Source organism: Equus asinus, chromosome 30 (genome assembly GCF_041296235.1).
Source record: "Equus asinus isolate D_3611 breed Donkey chromosome 30, EquAss-T2T_v2, whole genome shotgun sequence".
Lineage (NCBI taxonomy): Eukaryota > Metazoa > Chordata > Mammalia > Perissodactyla > Equidae > Equus > Equus asinus.
The window spans coordinates 20400923-20419757 of NC_091819.1; the positions used below are offsets into that span (position 1 = coordinate 20400923).

The 18835-nt window shown below is 44.7% G+C and overlaps 1 protein-coding gene across 5 annotated transcripts in view; it reads right to left on the minus strand.

The window, feature by feature from the left end:
* SUSD4 (sushi domain containing 4) overlaps window positions 1–18835 on the minus strand; it is a 123687-nt gene that overhangs the window by 46796 nt on the left and 58056 nt on the right. For 3 of the 5 annotated variants that reach the window (XM_070501440.1, XM_044762982.2, XM_070501441.1), the window contains exon 3: window positions 12432–12644. The exons of the other annotated variants lie outside the window; for them this stretch is intronic. In XM_070501440.1, the coding sequence (XP_070357541.1) occupies window positions 12432–12644 (213 nt within the window). The remainder of the gene's footprint in view (window positions 1–12431; window positions 12645–18835) is intronic. 5 annotated transcript variants of the gene reach the window in all.

Genomic DNA, 18835 nt, shown 5'->3' on the forward strand with positions numbered 1-18835 from the left:
TAGAGCCTGTTTTCTGGCCACAATAAAACTAACATAGAAATAAGTAAGTAGAAAATTCTCTTATGTTTGGAAACTGGTAAAACCTTTCTGAATAACCCATGGGTCCAAAAAGAAATAACAATAAAAAGAGAAAAGATTTTAAACTAAATAACAATAAAAATACTACATATTAAAATGAATGCTGTACAGCTAAAACTATGGCTCTAAATTTCTCTCTAATCATAAATGCACATATTATAAAAAGAGAAATAACTGAAAATAATGTATACCTTGCAATTGGTTAAGTCAAGTCTGCTAACAAACGTTCAATTTTCTACCTCCTCACTGTTTTTTCCTGATTGTTCTACAAATTACTAATAGAGGAGAGTTTAAACATCTTATTGTGATTATGGATTTGTCTTTAAAGTTCTATTAATTTTTGCTTTACATATTTTGAGGTATACTATCAGGTACACATAAATTTAGAGTTATTATACCCAAATTAAGAATTCTTCTAGAAAGTTAGAAAAGGCACAGTAAATTAAACCCAAAGAAAGTACAAGGAAGTAAATAAGAAAGAAAAGAACAAACATTAATGAAATAGAAAAGAAACACAGACAAGACAGAATCCACAAACCCAAAAGTCGGTTCTTTGAAATCAACAAAATTGATAAATCACTTGTGAAACTGATCAAGAAACAAAGAGGGACCACACACATAACCATGTAAGAATAAAAAAGGGACACCGTTACAGATCCTACATTTAAAAAAAAAAAAGATGTTACAAAAAACTTAATACAAAGAAATTAGAAATTTTAGATGGAGTCAAATTCCCAGAACAAACAAAAACTGTACAATTTACCAAAATGGACACAGGAAGAAACAGAAAGTGGTTATAATCCTACAAAATATTAAATTGAATTCAAAACTAAAAACCATTCTACAAAGAAAACTCCAGGTCTCGGTGGCTTCCCCAGGAAGTCTACCAAACATTTAAAGAAGAAATAACATCAATCTTAGACAAACTCTTTCAGAGTTCTATTCTGGAAGATTACAACCACTCATTTTATGAGCAGAGCACAACCTTGACTGTAAAACCTGATTGAGAATTTTACAAAAAAAGAAAAATTTAGGCCAATCTATCTCATCAACATAAATGCAAAATTTATAAATAAGATATTAACAAACAAAATCCAACAATAAATTAAAAAGAAAACACGTCACAAGTAACTTGGATTTATTTCGAGAATGCTAAGTTGGTTTAACATTTGACAATAACGCAGCGTAACTCACCACATTAACATAAAAAAGAAAAGTATTATTATCTCAATAGCTTGGAAAAAGTGTTTCATAAAATTCAACATCCATTCACGATATTTTTTAAAACTTTTAAGCTGGGAATTGAAGTAAACACCTTTAATATAATAAAAAAGATTTTTTAAAAACCTATACAAAAATATTGAAGGCATTCCATTCAAGACTGAGAACAAGACAAAGATGCTTACTCTTTCCACTTGTATTCAGCATTGTTCTGGAGTTCCTAACCAAAGCAAGAATGTAGAAGCAGGAAACAAGATATTAAGATCAGAAAGAAAGAAATAAAAGTTGTATTAGTCACACATGACACGGTTGTTTATGTGGTAAAACCCAAAAGAATTTACACAAATAGTAAAACTAATAAATGAGTTTAGCATGTATGAACTTCTACATACCATCAATTAAATAAAACCAAAATTTAAAAAATTTATCGTCAAGAGCATCAAAGAAGTTTGAATTCCTAAGCATAAATCTAACAAAAGTTATGTAAGACTTCTACACAGAAAATCACAAAATAATGAGAAAAATTATAAAAGACCTAAATAAATGGGGGAATATTCCATGTTCGTAGGTTGGAAAACTCGATATTATAAAGGCATTATTTTCCCCAAACTTTATCTATAAACTCAAAATAATCATATTAAAAAATTCAAACTTGTTTTGATAGTTGATAGGTTGATTCTTTCCTTTACATGGAAAGGCTAAGAAGAGCCAAGACAGTCTTGAACAAGCAGGGCAAGGCAGGAAAACTTGCTCTATCAGAAGTCAAGACTTCTTATAAAGCTACAGGAATTAAAACAGTACAGAATTGATGCAAAGATAGACAAACAGACCGATGGAACAGACCAGAGAGTCCTGAAACAGGACGTCTGTCTTATGACAAAGGTGGCACTGTAGAGCAGTGGAAAACAACAGTGTCTCAAATAAATGGTGCTGAATTATATCATATACACAAATCGAGTCTAGATGAATTAAAGATCTAAATGTGAAAGTCAAAATAATGAAGTTCTGAGAAGACAATATAAGGAATGTCTTCATGAAATAGGAGTAGGGAAATATTTTTTAAATAAGACCTCAAAAACAGCAGCAAACATAAAGAAAAAGATTGATAAATTTGACTACATTAAAATTAAGATCTTCTGTTCATCAAAAGACATTAATCAGAGAGTAAAAATGTAAGCCACAGAAAGTGAGAAGACATTTGCCACACATATAGCCAACAAAGGGCTTGTATCCAGTATCCATAAAGAACTCCTAAGAATCAATAAGAAACAGACAACTCAATAGATAAACAGCAAGTGAATGAAACAGGCACTTCATAAGAGATAATAACGAGGTGGCCAATACACACGCAAAAAGGTATGCAACCTTATTACTCACCAGGGAAACGTACATTAAAACCACAAGCTACCACTACATACCCACCAGATAGCTAAAATATTGACAATACCAAGTGTTGGCAAGGAGCAACTGAGACTCTGTTACTCTGTTGGCTGGAGTGTAAACTGGTGCAATCACTTTGAAAAACTGGCCAGTGCCTATTAATGGTGGACACAGGAATATTCTATGACCCAGGACTGCTATTCTTAGGTATATATCCAACAGAAATGTGTGTATATATATATATATATATATATATATATGCATATATATATATACGAAAAAAATATATATATATATGAATATATATATATATTCATCAAGAGGTATATTCTAGAATGTTCAGAGCAGCACTATTTGTAACAGACCCAACTGGAAAAAATCTAAATTTCCATTAACATCAGAATTCAAATTATGGTCTATTCATATAATAGCACACTATGCAGAGATGCCAATGAGTGAACTACAGCCTCATGCAATAATATGCGTGAATTTTGCAAACATAAAGTAAAAGAAGTCGGATGTAAATAATATTTACTTTATAATTCCATGTATATAAACTACAAAAAAAAAGGCAAAAGTAAATTAAAGCTAAAATAGTACCACATTTAAGAAGGCATAGCGCTGGGCTAAGTGATTATGACCATGGGAAATGCTCACCATGACTTGGAAAAGAGGTCACCTCTGCGAGTGAGGGGGAGGCTGTGACTGGGATGGGGCTTCTGGGGTGCCAGTGATGCTCTCTATCTTCATCTGGATCATGGTGACATGGGTGTTTGCTCTGTGATAATTCATTGGACCATTTGGTTTTGTGTACTTTTCTATGTATATATTTTACAAATTTTAAAAACGTTAAGACAATAACAACAACAGCAACAAAATTAATACAGAAAGCAGAATAAGGAAATTCTCCAGAAATGTAGTGATCTCCCCCAACTAAACTGGGAGCTTCTGGGCCTGACAAGTAGAGAGTGTGTAACAGAATTTGGGGGCATGAATGACTAAAGATATTGGGGAGGCACTTAAATTTCTGAGCATAAAACCTGAACAATTTTCCGAAGGCAACTTGACACAGAGGTTGTTGGAGAAAAAACTGGGTTTGGTTCAGAGAGATTTGCCCTAGAACACAAACCTATCTGATTTCTTGCTTTTCTCTTGATATGCAGAGTTTTAACTATTCTATCTTTAAAGAAACCTTGAGGTCTCTTTCCAGCTTCTGAAAAGTCGCCTTCACTTTCACAAGGAGGTGATAGAAGGCACTTGGTTGCTAGAGCAGAGCTCACAAGAAAAATAAAAGGAAGCAGTTCAAATGCTATTCTCGTGGGCTGATGACTTACAAAGGTTCCAGCCTGCATCTTGATGTTCTACTGGTGAAATGCCTATGGCAAGTATGTCAAGGTGGCCTCGGCAGCCCACTAGCATGAGCATCTCCTGAAGGTGCCTGCTAACTTCACATTCCTCGTGCATAATAACCGCAAAGAGTGGGCCTGGGAATGTGCATTTTAACATGCCCCTTGGGCAATTCGCATGAAGTCAAACTGTTGAGAAGACGGCTTGATGAATACGTAAGGTGATTGAATAGACAGAAGACAGCAGTCCAAAAGCAGAGGCTGGCTCAGATTTAACAAGCCCCGGCCCATCCCTTAGCAGCTGTGTCAGACAAATGTAATAAAGGACAGAATCTAATCTGAGCCGGCTGGGCAGCAGCCCTGCACCCGAGGCCTCTGGCTCCTGCAGGCCCAGCATGCGGTTCCGAGGAGAATACATTAGTAACAGGACTCTCGAGATGCTGACTGAGAGCCATGGTCAGCCCCGAACTACTCAAGGCTGGCATGAGGGAAGATGAATTTCAGCTGCGATGGGTTTGGAAGGACACCCGTGGGGGCAGCCCTGCATTTTTCATAAGGAGCCAACCTAATTCTGGGTAGTTTCAGTTGCGAGCTTGTGAAAAACTGCTTTCTGGGGACTCTCCATGATCAGCTTGGTGTTCAAGATTGCTAAAAATCATCTTGTGACCTTTATACATGATCTGACAAGGATCTGTGCACGTGCTCAGGCCGCCGTTCTGCATCTGCCTAATAATCCTGTGAGTTAAAGCAACTCACTACCTCCACGGCCCCTGTACAGAAAGGGCGAAATCCCAGCGCTCACGTGACATGGGAGACGACGTGAGGTGGCTGGTAAAGGCTCTGTGATCTGGGTTTTCCCTCCGCACGTACAGGGGCTCGGCGGCACAGGCTTGTGAACCCTCGTCCGCAGCAGTCCAGCTGTCATCTTGCAACGATGATAACTGATCATTTCTGCCACTTATCTTTGCTGCATCGGCCCCCATCGGACCTGACCTTATTTCCTCCGGATTTTTTTTTTTTTTCCGCTCAAGTCATGACCACATTTAAGTCACAGAAATCTTTTTAGGAACAAAAACCAAACTCATGCTGAAGCCACAAGGGAGGGAGTGCAGGGAAGCCCTGACTTCTGTTATAAGCAGCATAAATAAGACATGACAGTGGTCCTGGAGACAGGGAGAGGCAGCTCTCTGCTGTTGCCCATCTTAGAAGATGGAAAATGAGAACAGAGTACCTTAGGGGAAGACACGCAAATATTTGCCCTTGTGGGCACAGGCTGCTGTTTCTGATAACCCATGTCTAAGGCAACAAGAAAGAAACTTTAGATGATAGAAAATGTACATCAGAAGAAAAGGATTCTAAATAAAACCTTTTTAAAGCATCCATCTGTTTTCGTGAAGTCTCTGGAGCCAGGAGACAACTCACCTTAATATAGGAGTAACTATAAAAAAGGAATATGATGAATACCCTGCTTTTGAAAAATGCCTGCACCCGCCAGTTTCAATGAACAAAGGAGTTATCTGGGGCCAGCCTGGTGGCAGATGGTTAAGTTCACGTGCTGCACTTTGGCGGCCCAGGGTTCGGAGGTTCAGATCCCAGGCGCGGACATATACACCACACATCAAGCCACGCTGTGGCGGTGTCCCACATACAAAAACAGAGGAAGATTGCCACAGATGTTAGCTCAGTGACAATCTTCCTCAAGCAATAAGAGGAAGATTGGCAATGGATGCTAGCTCATGGCCAATCTTCCTCACCAAAAAGAAAAAAGAAGAAGAAGAAGAAAGGAGTGATCTGCCATCTTTACTGCCAGCTTTAGCTCATGAGTCAAGTTGAATCTGAAATTAAAAATTTATAATATAATAATACTACTTAAGCTCACATTGCACCTTTTCCTCAGGAAGCTCAAAGAACCTTCTTAACATCAAATTATTCATCTTTTATAGCAATCCTGGTCAGGTCCATGGGAGTCAAAATATTTTAGTAAGTATTTAAAAATAACGCTTGCTGCCTGAATTAATATTTTCCCTCTTGCACCCTGCAAGGAACTGGGGCAAAGAGAGGCTGAGCGTGGAGACATAGCAAGTTGGGGCAGTGACAGGGGCAGCTCTCCTGTGCTCTGTGCGACCTGCAGCCACAACCAGACAATGAGGGAGATGGAGCCAAAAAGAGCAGGTGGCAGAGGTAATTGAAATGACCTTGGGAGCTTTCAGAAGTACCTATGCTTGAGCTCCCACTGCCCAGAACAATGAAAATAGATCTCTTGGAGAAAGTTCTGGGCACTAATATTTCTAGAAGTCCCCCAGGTGAGTCTGACACACAGCCTGGGTTGCATACCACCAGTACAGTAGAAAGAGCACTGAACTAGGAGTCAGGATGCTGGTGGCAACCCCAGGGTATTTGTCATGTGACTGTATAAGTCACTTCAATTCTACAGGCTTTAGTTTCTTCTTTCGTAAAATGACAACACTGACATTCTCTGAGTCTAAAAATTAATGATCTCCCGGGAGCTCCGTTTGACACTAGAGAAAATCACGTTCTCGTCCCCCTGGTAAAATACTATCATCATATCGTTGCATGAGCGAGTCTTAAAATCTTTTTGTGTGTAAGAATCAGCTGGGAGTTTTAAAAAATACACACAGTCCTTGGTCTCACTCCTAACGTACTCATGCAGGAGGTCTGAAGATGTATATTTCACAAGTTCTTAATGCAAGTTGTCCTTGGCTGACTGTGGGAACCCGAGCCTGCATGGACAGCTTCCTACCTCTTTAAGTAAGATGCCTCCCCCAGCGGGCACGGATCTGGGGCCATTATGATTTGTGTCACCTGCTCCATCTCCCTTTCTCCGGGAAAAATCATCTTTGGTCAGGTGAGATGAATGCACTGGAAAGCACAGATCTGGATGCGAATCCTAGTGCTGCCACTGGCTACCTATGAGACCGGGGGAAATTGAGCCCCTTTGACCCTCCACTTTCTCATTTGCAGAGAAGGTAACAGAACTTTCTGGATAGGGTTGCTGTAGTAATTAAAAAAGATAAAGCAATGGTACCTGACGCATAGGATAGACACCTCCTTAAAACAATGCAGTCTTGTTGAGAGGAGGACACAAAGGCAATGTGGAGGCCGGGGACAGGTCTGCATGCCGCTGATGAGCAGGGTGCCATCACCAAGGGAGCCTGTACCTTTAGTGATGGGGGTGGGGCAGGTTCTGGATGGTTTTCTAGGAATCTTCCTCCTTCTCCGTCAACTGCTGCCTCTCTGAACGCCTGCCTGTCTTTGTCAGCATCCCCAAAGTGCAGGACCTGGGACAGCCAACTCAAGTCACAATGCCCTACAGAAAACTCATTCTCCACTCATGACAATACTGTGAATTGTGGGGAAAGCAATGGTAAAATATGTGCTAAGCCAATCAGAAGTATGGAAGGAAAGAATGCTCATGTGCTTTCCTTGCGTGTGAGTGACTATAAATGGCTGAAGCCAACTGCACTTGCAGCCCCAAAGTCAGGAAAATCAGTAAAAGAAAAGACTAGAAAAAAAATCAGCAACTTCTGAAGGAGCTGAGTGTGAGTATTCACAGGCAAAGGCCCACCTGAGGGATGCAAGTCTCAACCAGAGCATCCATCTAAAGGCTGAGGGGCATGACGTGAAGACAGAGGTAGATGAGCTCCACCAGACCAATGGCCAAGTGGTGAAAGAAGACAGGGCAGGAAGCAGCCACAGGAAACAGCCGCCAGCACGCTGGGCCTCGCTCCCACTCATGGATGAGAGCTGCCTGCTCAGACACGCAGGGTATAAACGGTGACATCCAGTGTGGAGCTGGTCGTCACAGGCACCGTGGCTACAGCCCGTCACCTGTACCCACATCCTCCCAGAGGGAGGCACCTTTCCCACAGAAGCACTGAAGGGTCGCATGAGGTTGTTCTTTGGATTGTCACCAGTTCCGGCCCTGTCTGCCTCAGCTCATGCTCACAGGCTCCACCTTGCAAGACCCCCGCTATCCACATGGCGCTGCAGGACCTAGGTACCAGGTGTCAGCAAGGGGCCATGCTGGTGGGTGACATTCTCACAGCGAGGAAAACCATCCCAAGGGGTGGGGGGCTCTCCTTACAGGGGTTACATGAAACAACCCTTTTATCTCCTAGTCAGTCCTTCTGCTCCTCTCCAGCTCACAAGGAATTGACTAGCCAATCACAGCGGCAGGGTTTCCTGAGCAAGCCTCTGCTCAGCCAGTTCATCCTCAGTGAGTGGCACTCTGCAGACGCGGAAGCCGTCAATAGCGTTATGCCTGGCTTGTCCGGAAGAGCTCCACCGTGCCTTTAAGCTGGGACTGAACCTGCTGCGGAAGACTCACGTTGAAATGAGCCATCTGCAAGACCTGCCGGACTCCAGCTTCCCCGAAATTCTTTTTTATTTGCTTTACATGGATTTATTGGAAATTTACTTGCAACCAAATGACCAGGGAGACCACTATGCATGGAGCTGCTCAAGGAGAAGGTAAGTAAAGCAGAGCTCTGTGAAGAAGTCTTCAAATGCTAAAACCCCATTTCATAAAAAGGCACGCCCACAGCAGCTCTCATTTAGTCTCCTCCTACCTCCGCAAGTGAACACTCCAGAAGAAGAAACTCAAAGAAGAAAAGAAGAAGTGTTTCTGTCCCAGGAGCATGTCATCCTCACCCAGAGGTTCTCAAGGGACACCCTGAATCCACCCAGAAGCTTAAGCTCCTGCCAGAGGGGTCTGTCCTTAAGAAATGTCCCAAACATCCTCCCCAGGAATGAGACTACTAAGTAAGGAGGGGTTTCGGTGTCGTGGAACGTTGACTCATAATCTAAGTAAGGCTCTCACCCTACCCAGGAACTATGCACCATCATTTATTGAGCTCTCTTTGTAAAAAACAAAAACGAAACCTTGTATCCAGCTAGTATAACCAACGCCATAAGAGCTCAGATGGCTTCTGTATCCCAGCTGTACCAAGGGATGGTTAAGTCATGAAACATTTCCATTAACATTGATAACAAATAGGTTTTGGCAAGGTATAGACTGATTCTTTTCTGCCCCTCCCCTATGATATTTGTTCATAATATAAATAGATTGGAATTAATTTTATTTTCGTCTCTTTAGGACATTTATTTTTAAAATATACTACTTCTTGATGGCGTGCAAACCCAAACCATAGCCTGAGTCACCACGACAGTGACTCAGCCCCTTCAAAGACTTGCAGGGCCCGGAGAGCATCCTTCCGTGCCCTGAGTTGACATGTGTTGAACAAGAGTTTGTCAAGTGGATGTAGGTAAAGTCAATCTTATTTACCTCTACCTTTCCTTAGGAAATGTGGGGAAGGGACCTATTCACCCAGGGAAAATGTCCCCCACTAGACTAGTGGAGTGGTATTGGAAAGGAAGAGGCCCAGATGGTGGCTATCACCTGGCCTTTGGTCACTGTACTTACTATGTCAGCAGTCCTGTGCCAATTCCAGGGTCTCCTCTCCTCCCTACCGGTCACCTCCCCTGCTCCCTAGACCATAATCACTCTCACCCCTGCTTAGGGACATGCAGGCTCCAGGCTTGCAGAAGCCGCTCAGAGAAGCAGGGACATCTCTTAGGCTGAAGGCTTTAGATGCCATGAAACTCACTCATCGCCTGTATTAGCAATTCTATAAGTCCAAACTTTTCTGTGTTGAGTTTACTTGGAATAAGCAATTTAGACTGGAAGAAAGTGGTCGTGGGAGAAGGGAGACAGCTGGTGCATGTGGCAGAGTGAAGTGGAGAATAAAAGGCAATCTGGGCGAATGCTCGAGGAAATACCTGCCTAACACCACCTTGCTTCTGTAGAGCACATTACTGTTATAGAGCATTTTAACGCATATGAACCTATTTTTTAAAAATCTGCGTCTCAGGCAGAACTGGCTGACAGCGTAAAAGACTGGAGGGAGTCCAGGTCACAGTGACAAGATGGGGCTAAAACAGATCTGTCCCTAAATCATCATTTAACTCTGGGAAGGCTCTTAACTTCTCTGAGACTCAGTTTCTCTATTGATCAAAAAAACCCTAAATTAGAATGAGAGCTTGGATTATATGATTTCTATGAGTCCCTTCAACCCTGAACGTCGACAACTCCATTTGCTGTAACAATGTGCCGTTGAGTAACTGATCAGAGGGGGGGCTTTTGCGGCACAAAGAAGAAAGCTAGACATAGCCTTGTAAAGGAAAAAAGACTCGCTTAGAACTAGTTACAGATCTGCTGCTTACCCCTCAGCTGTGTGACTTTGGCAAAGTGAGTGAACTTCTCTGAGCCTCAGTTTCCCAATCAGGAAACGAGGACAATAAGACTCATCTTTTAGGGTGGTTGCCATGTGAAATGAGACAGTGAATCCGAAAGCACTTTTCAACTTTAATGACCTATAAAAGCTGTGATAATTTATTACTGTTATTACTATTACCACCACCCGAAAATCCATTAGCTCTCTAAGAATTACCTGACAAGGGAAACAAATGAATTCAGCGGCCCTTACTATTTGCCCAGCATAAATCCTGATCAGGGAGTAAATCGAGGGAAAAAAAGTTTAGCTTCTTCACTGTTCTATGACATCCAGGGTACAGACTTCTCTGTGCCCCTCGCCCCCTGTAAACCACGTAGAATAAAGAAGACTTACCAGGACATTAACAACTATGATTTTCTCCACCGTCAGGGCAACAAAAGCAGTCTCTTTATACAGATCTTTCAAAGACCGACAAAATTACCATTAACGTTAAAAATAATGACACTATTGTACTTAGAAAGGCAATACTGTTCTTCCAGACTTTCTAAAATGACGACTAGAACACAACATCTTAACTGGATTACAGAGTCCTGGACCCTCCTTTGCAAACACCAGGTCTTATTTTATGGTTGCACAGTGAAAGCGGAATCTCCAATGCTGTCCCCATGTGCACAGCCCCTCCCGCAAATTTGCGGCTGAGTGTCCAGAATTATGCACACAGACCCGCACAACAGAATCTTCTACTCCAACGTGATTTCTCCCTCCCTTTCCTGGAATTACTATGTATTTTGTAGTTACGTACAGGGTTGGAAAACAGCTCATCTAAAAGGGATAAACCTTTTTTTTTTTTCCTAGGATGTTCAAACAATGGAGGGCCTTCATCTCTGGGCAATATTCAGGAAGTCTATTGGTTTTCTTTGTTCTCTGATGTTTTTGAGTTTGTCTGGGTTTCAAGCACTGGGTATCTTAGGCCATAGTTTTTAGCAGCGAAGTCTATATAGACAAACCAGATAATCTTTTAAGTAATAGACTCTTACGGAAATCACAGCTCGCATGGCTGCATGTAAAAGGAAAAAAATGTATTTATTCTTAAAAACCTTAATTCTTTATATTAATTTTGGCTTTTTAAAAAAATACCTTGAAAATAAAAGCAAAGATAACAAGTATCTTAAAGGTAACACATCATCTTACTCATCCTTGATAATTCCGATGAGGAGCATAATAGATGCCTGATAAAAGCTTGCTGAATTAAATTATTTAAAAAGTTGCATAAAGATGATACACACTAAATCAGAATATTAGTGTACATATCGTTATTAGAAAAGCTCCATCCCAAAATAAAATCAATAATGATGTTAAGAGAAACTGAAATTCATTTCTAATGAACGCAATGAAATGTAAGTTCCATGCCTCATGGAAATTTGGGGCTAGAATCAGTTCTCGATTCATGCCTATTCCTACATCAGCCTTGCTGATCCTTGGAGATACCTAACATACATAACAATTTGGCAATCCAATTAGTTAAATTCAATGCATTCTTTGAAACTCCAAAAGTGTCTCCATAGAGTAAAAACAAAAAAATACATAAAGTTGTTTCAACCAACAGATTTAGGGCTAATTACTAGAAATAAATGTCTACCTTGTCAATCTGTCATTGCTTGCCACAGTTCTTTCTTTCTTTAAATGAATCATGTCTAACACAGACCTGATAAGTAGCAATTGATTTAATCCTCAGTAGCACATGCATCTTCTGTATCATTATATGCAGTTTTTACTCAATATATTTACTGCGCCTTTTATTGAGTAACATGGAAACGAGGGCTGATTTGACAGCCCAATAACAAATAGTCTTTAATGTTATCTGAGTTGCTCTCTTGCATTGACAGAAATGGTGATGAATTGGACTGTAATTGAGATGGAGAAGGAAGACAATTACTTCCAATGCTGAGATGAATCTCTCCCCTCCTCCAGCCCTCATGACACACTCATGCTCTTCTGTCAGGATGCAGGGTGAGCCCTGAAGCAGAGCGAGCAGCCCCGGGTACTGCCCCCTCCGGCACATAGTCTCCCATTCTTGTGGTCATGGCCATGCAAGCTGAGCACATGAGTGGCTTCCTGGGAGGACGGTGGGGGGGGGGGGTGAGCACTTTACCTTCTTGCACACAGACGGGTCTATCACTCGGGATCCAGCCTAGGGTTCCATTAAGATGTTTCATACACAGTCTCTTTGTAGAGCCCTTCAGCTTGAATCCGTCTTGGCAGTGAAATCGGGTGACAGAGCTTTCAAAGAAAACCCCTCCACTGGGTGTCCGGAAGCCATTCTCGGGGACGCCTGGATCAGCACACACCTGAAGGTCATCGAACCCTACATTGACAGAGAGAAGAAAAGGTGCCTCTGAACGTATTCTAATGCCGAGGGTCTTCCTAGATAATGGCAGATGCTGTATTATTTCATTCGCCAGGGACCACCCAATGGCACCTACAGAAAGCCAAGAATAGAGACATTCTAGCGCACATTTCCCTCTGTGGTTTGCTCTTTGCTTAGAACACGACTTATTAGAGGTTTCAATTCCATGGCTAATGTAGCCCTTCAAGGAGGTTCCAGGAGTAGGGAGATGAGGAAAAGCAAACAACTCTATACAAAGTAGTAAATGCTGCAACAGAAATACAAAATGTTGAAGGGAGCCGAGCGGGGAGGAGTCGGCAGGGAAGGAGGAGATGGAATCTGAGTCAGGCCTTGAAGGATGGGTAAGATTTCACCAGACGGAACTGACTCTGTGGAGGGAGGTGTGGATGGTGTTCTAACAGGGGAATGGCATGAGCAATGGCCGGGGAGGGGAGGAGAGCGGGCCTTGTGTGGGGAGCAAGCAAGTGGATATGAGACTTCTACGGTGTGTGCAGGAGAGGCTGTGGGACACCCACATCTCCTCTTCCCCTTGCCCTCACTCCGTCTGCCAGGCCTACTTCAAGTTTCTCCTCCTCTGGGATGCCTTCCTTAACCCTATTCTCCCCAACCCATCCCCTCTTTGTTCCACCAGTGTAACGTGAACACAGCTCCACACTGAATTATTTGGAGAATGGCCACCTCTCATCCAGGGCCATGAGCCCTTCCAAGGACAGGTCCTGTGACATTTTTCCCTTTGGTATCCCGCAGAATCTATCCCAGTTCTGTGTAGGAAGTGCTCCACAAATGTTTGCTGACTGAATAAACAGAGCTGAAAACGGAGTTGGAGACATATTGGGATGACCCTAGAAAGCCAGGCTAAGCGAGGCGGCCAGTGTGGAGCCATGGAGCAGGGCAGAGGGCACCGGGAGCTCGACAGGATGGCAGCTTGAGGGATTAACTGAAGGAAGAAGAGCCCAGAAGCTCGGCCAGGAGACTGAGGCAATGGTGCGGGGGAGAGGTGATGGGCCTGCCAGGGCTGGAGGCAGAGAGGAGGGCGCACGCATGTGAGGCAGCTCGGCTCCAGGTCCCCTCGTCAACAGGCTGGATGCAGGTGAGGGAGATGCCCAGACGGCTGGGATGAAGGCAGATCCTTGAAACAAACAGGGATGTCATGAGCTGGTTGGGGAAGGCCAAGGATAAGAAGGGGTCCTCCATGTGCATAACGCTCCAAACATACCATCAAAGGGAAGGAACATAAGCATCACAGAGGACCATAATCTCCTGAGCGCTATGAAGGCATTCTACACCGTTTTCTTACAAAATCAAATCTTGCAAAAGGTCTTCAAGCTGGTAGGTGATTCCACCACCCCAACTTTCATGTGCTCATGCAGGACTCACTCACTGCTCACCATGACTGGCCTCATGACCCTGGAAGTCCTGCCAGCGCTGCTGTGCTGAAAGCCACACAGCACACGAGGCACTGTGGTGGCGGGATGTCCCAAAGTCATAAAGTGCTCATTCTACAGAGGCCATGAGGCATTGTGGAGTGAGCGAAAAGCCAAGGAGGAAGGCAGGAGGGAAGACAGCATCTACAAGCAATTCTTCTCCATCTTTGAGCGGGAGCAGGTGTGATATTTTATCAAACAGAGGATGCTTTGATGAAGGAGACGCCATCCAGCCTTCTCAGCTCTCCTCTCTCACTGTTGGTACTGAGCACCCTGATGGCATGGACACATGCCAGGCTGTGTCCAGCCCGGCAGAGGGGTGATTAACAGCTGTCTGCGGGGAGGGCTGTAAAGTATTGGCAAGTCATTAAGTGATGGCTTCATGTTTTATTTAGAAGGCAAGTACTGTAGATTGTCAAGCACTTCCTAAGGGATGAATGTCAATGATTTCTTTCAGAGTCTGGCGGTCTCAGGGTGGGTCCTTTCAACGCACATCCATTATGGCATTGAGGTGGCAGAATGAGCAGTAATGGAATTCATGATTCCATCACAGCCTAGAAAGCCTAGCAGCATGAACGTACAGAACCTGAGTGGTCTGGACATTTCTGGCAGTCTGTAGGTGAAAGTCATTCTCTCACACACACTGTAAGTCAACTAGAACCTGTCTCTGCTCTCATAGCTTTGAGGTTGGGCACATGTATCAGTCTGGGTGGCCTCAGAAGGCTAAGCTAAGGGCTGCAACAGAGGATGGAGAAGCCTCTGGAAGGCCTCAAGCTGAATCCTTAGGATGAGCAGACACTGGCCACTGGAAGGGTGTAGCAGAGAGAAGCCGGAAGGCATGGGGGTGGGAGGTAGCTAAGCATATTTCAGGTAAGGGGTGATTCTGCCAGGCTGAGGGCAGGGTGCTGCTGTAGCTGGAGCCCTGGGGGATGAGAAAAGGGCAAGAGACGGAGGCACATCCCAAAGGCTGTATGTGTCAGCTAAGACTTCAGACTTGACATGCGAGCAGGCGGTTTGTGGCGGAGACGGAGAGCTTTGAACAAACTCATGATTGGGATCAGATTTGCATTTTTGAACGATCTCTCTCATACCCATGTGGGGGACTGACTGGTATAGACCAAGCAGGAAGATCATCAGAAGTGCCTCCCAGGCCACCAGCTGCACCTGAGGATCCTGGGGGCAGCTGTGAAAAAAGATGGAGCCACTGATCTGGGATCTTTCTGGGTGGGGCCTGTAGTTTCAGAAAGCTCTCCAAATGACACTTAGGCAGCCCTCCAGCCCCCAAAGGAGGGCCAGACCTTGAGATCTGTGGAACTGCCAGGCTACTGCAGTAATTGGGGTGAGAAACGATGAGTCAGAAAGAAGGCAGAGGCAATGGAATAGAGATGGCCACAAAGACATTAAGGACACAGAACCACACAACCTGGTGACCGACTGCGGGGGGTGTGGGGTGAGGAGAACGAGTTAAAAGGTGGCATCTAGGATGACTCCCAGGTTCTGACGCTGACGACAGAGAAGATGGCGGTGCCGTGCTCTTAGATTGACAGGGCAAGACGAAGAGTGGCCCTGGGAGGACAATGAGTGCGTGAGTTTGAGATCTCCGGGGACACCCAGGCAGAGTGTCTGGTGATCAGCTGGAGAACTGAGCCTGAAGCTCCACAGTCCCTGAGCTGGGTGTCTTGCACGGGTGGCAGCTGAAGGCATGGGTGGGCGTGCTCTCCTGGGAACAAATATGGAATGAGAGGAAGAGCCGTTGAGGACACATAACTAAGACAGAGGCACCCACGAAGGACACTGAGAACACAGGGCCATGGAGAAGGAAGACCTGACGTGTCACTGAGGCAAGGGGAAGGGATCAGGAAGGAAGGATGAGGGCCACGTCAGACGTCACCCATAGGTCAGCTAAGCAAAGGTCTGAGAAGCATCCCCCCGCTAAAGAGGGAGGACACTGGGACCACTGCCCGGACAGCTTCAGGGACAGGAAGAACTACCCCTGGGGGAGGAGCCTGCCCGCCGATGTCTGAAGGGGAAAGGGTGACAGTCAGAATGGTCTCTCTTTCAAGATGCTTAGTGTGAACGGAACATAGGGTGGCAGTTATCCCGGGGTCAGGGCCAAGGGAGGGGTTTTATTATCATTGTATTAAAATGTTAAGATGAAAGAGATCTGAATATGTCTCTACGCAGCAGAGAGAAAGAAAGGCTGCAGGTGAGCGGGAGCACAGGGGAGGCAGACGAGGTAAGGTCCCCCCACCTGGATGTGGGCAGGGAGGGGACCCAAACCCTGGAGGAGGGACTCGCCTTCCACTGAGGCAGGAAAGGCAGTTACGCTGGAACATCCACTAAGAGAAGGATGCTCCCTACACGTGCTCATCTTTCAGGACTCAGTTAAATAAGGCCTCCTCTGGGAGCCTTCCCTCCCCCTTTAGAGTCTGAATAGCAGGCCTCTCTTCCATCAAGGCACCCCAGGCTCACCTCTCTTACAGCGCTCCTCACCCTGACTGTCATTGCTGGTCTACTTAGCTGTCCCTCCCACTGGGCTGTGAATTCCTGGAGGGGGAGACCAGGTCTTTTTCTTCATCTCCTCATCACCTAGCATGGTATGCAGTGAGTGTGGGCATTCCACAGTGCTGCTAATGAAGGATGGGTGGATGGATAGATGAAGGGATGGATAGAGGACGGTGGGTGGATAGATGGATGGAGGGATGGATAGAAGATGAATGGATGGATGGATGGATGAACAGATAGAATGTGGGTAGACGAATAGATAGAGGATGGGTGGATTGAGGGATGGGTAGAGGATAGGTGGGTGAATGGATGGAGGGATGGATAGAAGATGGATGGATGAATGGATAGAGGATAGGTGGGTGAATGGATAAGGATAGATGGGTGGATGGATGGACGGATGGTTGGATAGACAAAGCCACATGCCAACTACTCTGCTTGACTCATCAGGCAAACAACCCAACCCCGTCCCACCAAACAGCAACACCTATTGCTCTGATAGTCCCACAGACAAGGGGGGTGTGAAATGCTCTCCCCCAGCACTGACACACTCTCTCCTAACACCTCTCACCTTCCTTTCTTCTCCCAACCTGAGTGGACTACATTCCTTAATTTTTTACAACCTTCTTCTATCCACATCTTCAAGCACTTCACCCCTCCTCCTCTCTCTCCAAAGTAGGGCCAGAGGTTGGTCTGTGCTAGCAACTTGGCTGAGACATACATGTCTCCCCTTACACACCATTTTGGCCAGTCACCCCTGCTGACAATTGGGCCACGCAGACTGCTGAGTCCTAAGCATAGACCCCTCAGCTTGTCACACCTCCCTGCCCAGGGCCACCAAGCTATTCTGTGTCAGAGAAGGACAGATAATTCAAGCGAGTGCTGAAGATCCAGCCCTGAATCCATCAGAAAAATGACTCCTGCTCTAATGAATAAATGATGAGAGCGTCATGAAAATTACAATGTGAGAACAACCGAATTTCCTCACGAATCCAATTCTGTCCTCTTTCTTTACTTATTCCTTCCCTTTTGAAAAAGGATTCGCATCCACTTTCTCTGCTTTCACATAACCCATAACTAACCTCTGGCCCTGTGTCCAGGCCTGGCACAGTGCTGGTGATCAGCCTGCCACTGGCCATGGGATTGAGCCATTGATTGAGAGGACGGGCACAAGTGGTGAAAAGAGAGCAATCAGAAAACAGGATGGTACAAGCAGAGAATATTCTTCATTTTGGACAACTAAATCCCATTGAGCAAGACAGTAATTTTCTAGGGCTTGCGAGAGCTTCAGAGTCCACTTTTCAAATTACCCCCCAGCGGATCAGTTCCCAGCCTGAGTCATTTTTCTGTAGAGTGGTTTTCTCAGTGTCTTTCTACAATGGTGAAGATCAGCCCCACCAGATAACAGACCCATTAAGGGGGAGAGCTGGCTGAGGAGTCAGGGAAGAGGAGCGGAAAATAGCTTGCGTGCGGGCCACTCAAATCATCGTCTCCTAGGAATGTGTATTCCTGAAGTCCCCACCGATTTCCCTCCCAGGCTTCAAATTCTGCGTATGCTTTGGAACGAAGCAGCCAGAGCCTGGAGAAGAGAAACGAGTTCATAGAATGGTTTCCAGTATGTGTCTTTGGGGGAAAGTGGCAGGAAAAGGGAACATTCCATTTTGATAAGTCCTCGGAAGTGGCAGCCCCTAGCGGGCAGTTAAATTCAATTCAGAATGTGGCACTTGTCTACAAGAGACAGTCTTTGCGATGGTTCATTTGATGTGTCACCTTGCCTGGGCCATGGGATGCCCAGAGATTTGGTGAAACGTTATTCTGGGCTTGTCTGTGAGGGTGCTTCTGGATGAGATTCACATTTGAGCCAGCAGACGACTGCCTTCTCCAGTGTGGGTGGGCCTTGTCTAATCTGTTGAAGGCCTGAAGAGAACAAAAGGCTGAGTGAGAGAATTCTTTCTCTCTGCCTGACTGTCTTCAAGCTGGCACATCAATCTTCTCCTGCCTTTGGACTCAGACTCAGACTCAGACTCAGACTCAGACTGGAACTTACATCATCAGCTCTCCTGGGTCTCCAGGCTGTCAGCTGCAGATCTTGGACTTCTTGGTTCCCAGAAGTGCACTAGCCAATTCCTTATAGTGTGTGTGTGTGTGTGTGTGTGTGTGTGTGTGTGTGTGTGTGTGTGTGTGAGCTACGTATATATCTCCTGTTGGTTCTGCTTTCTCTGG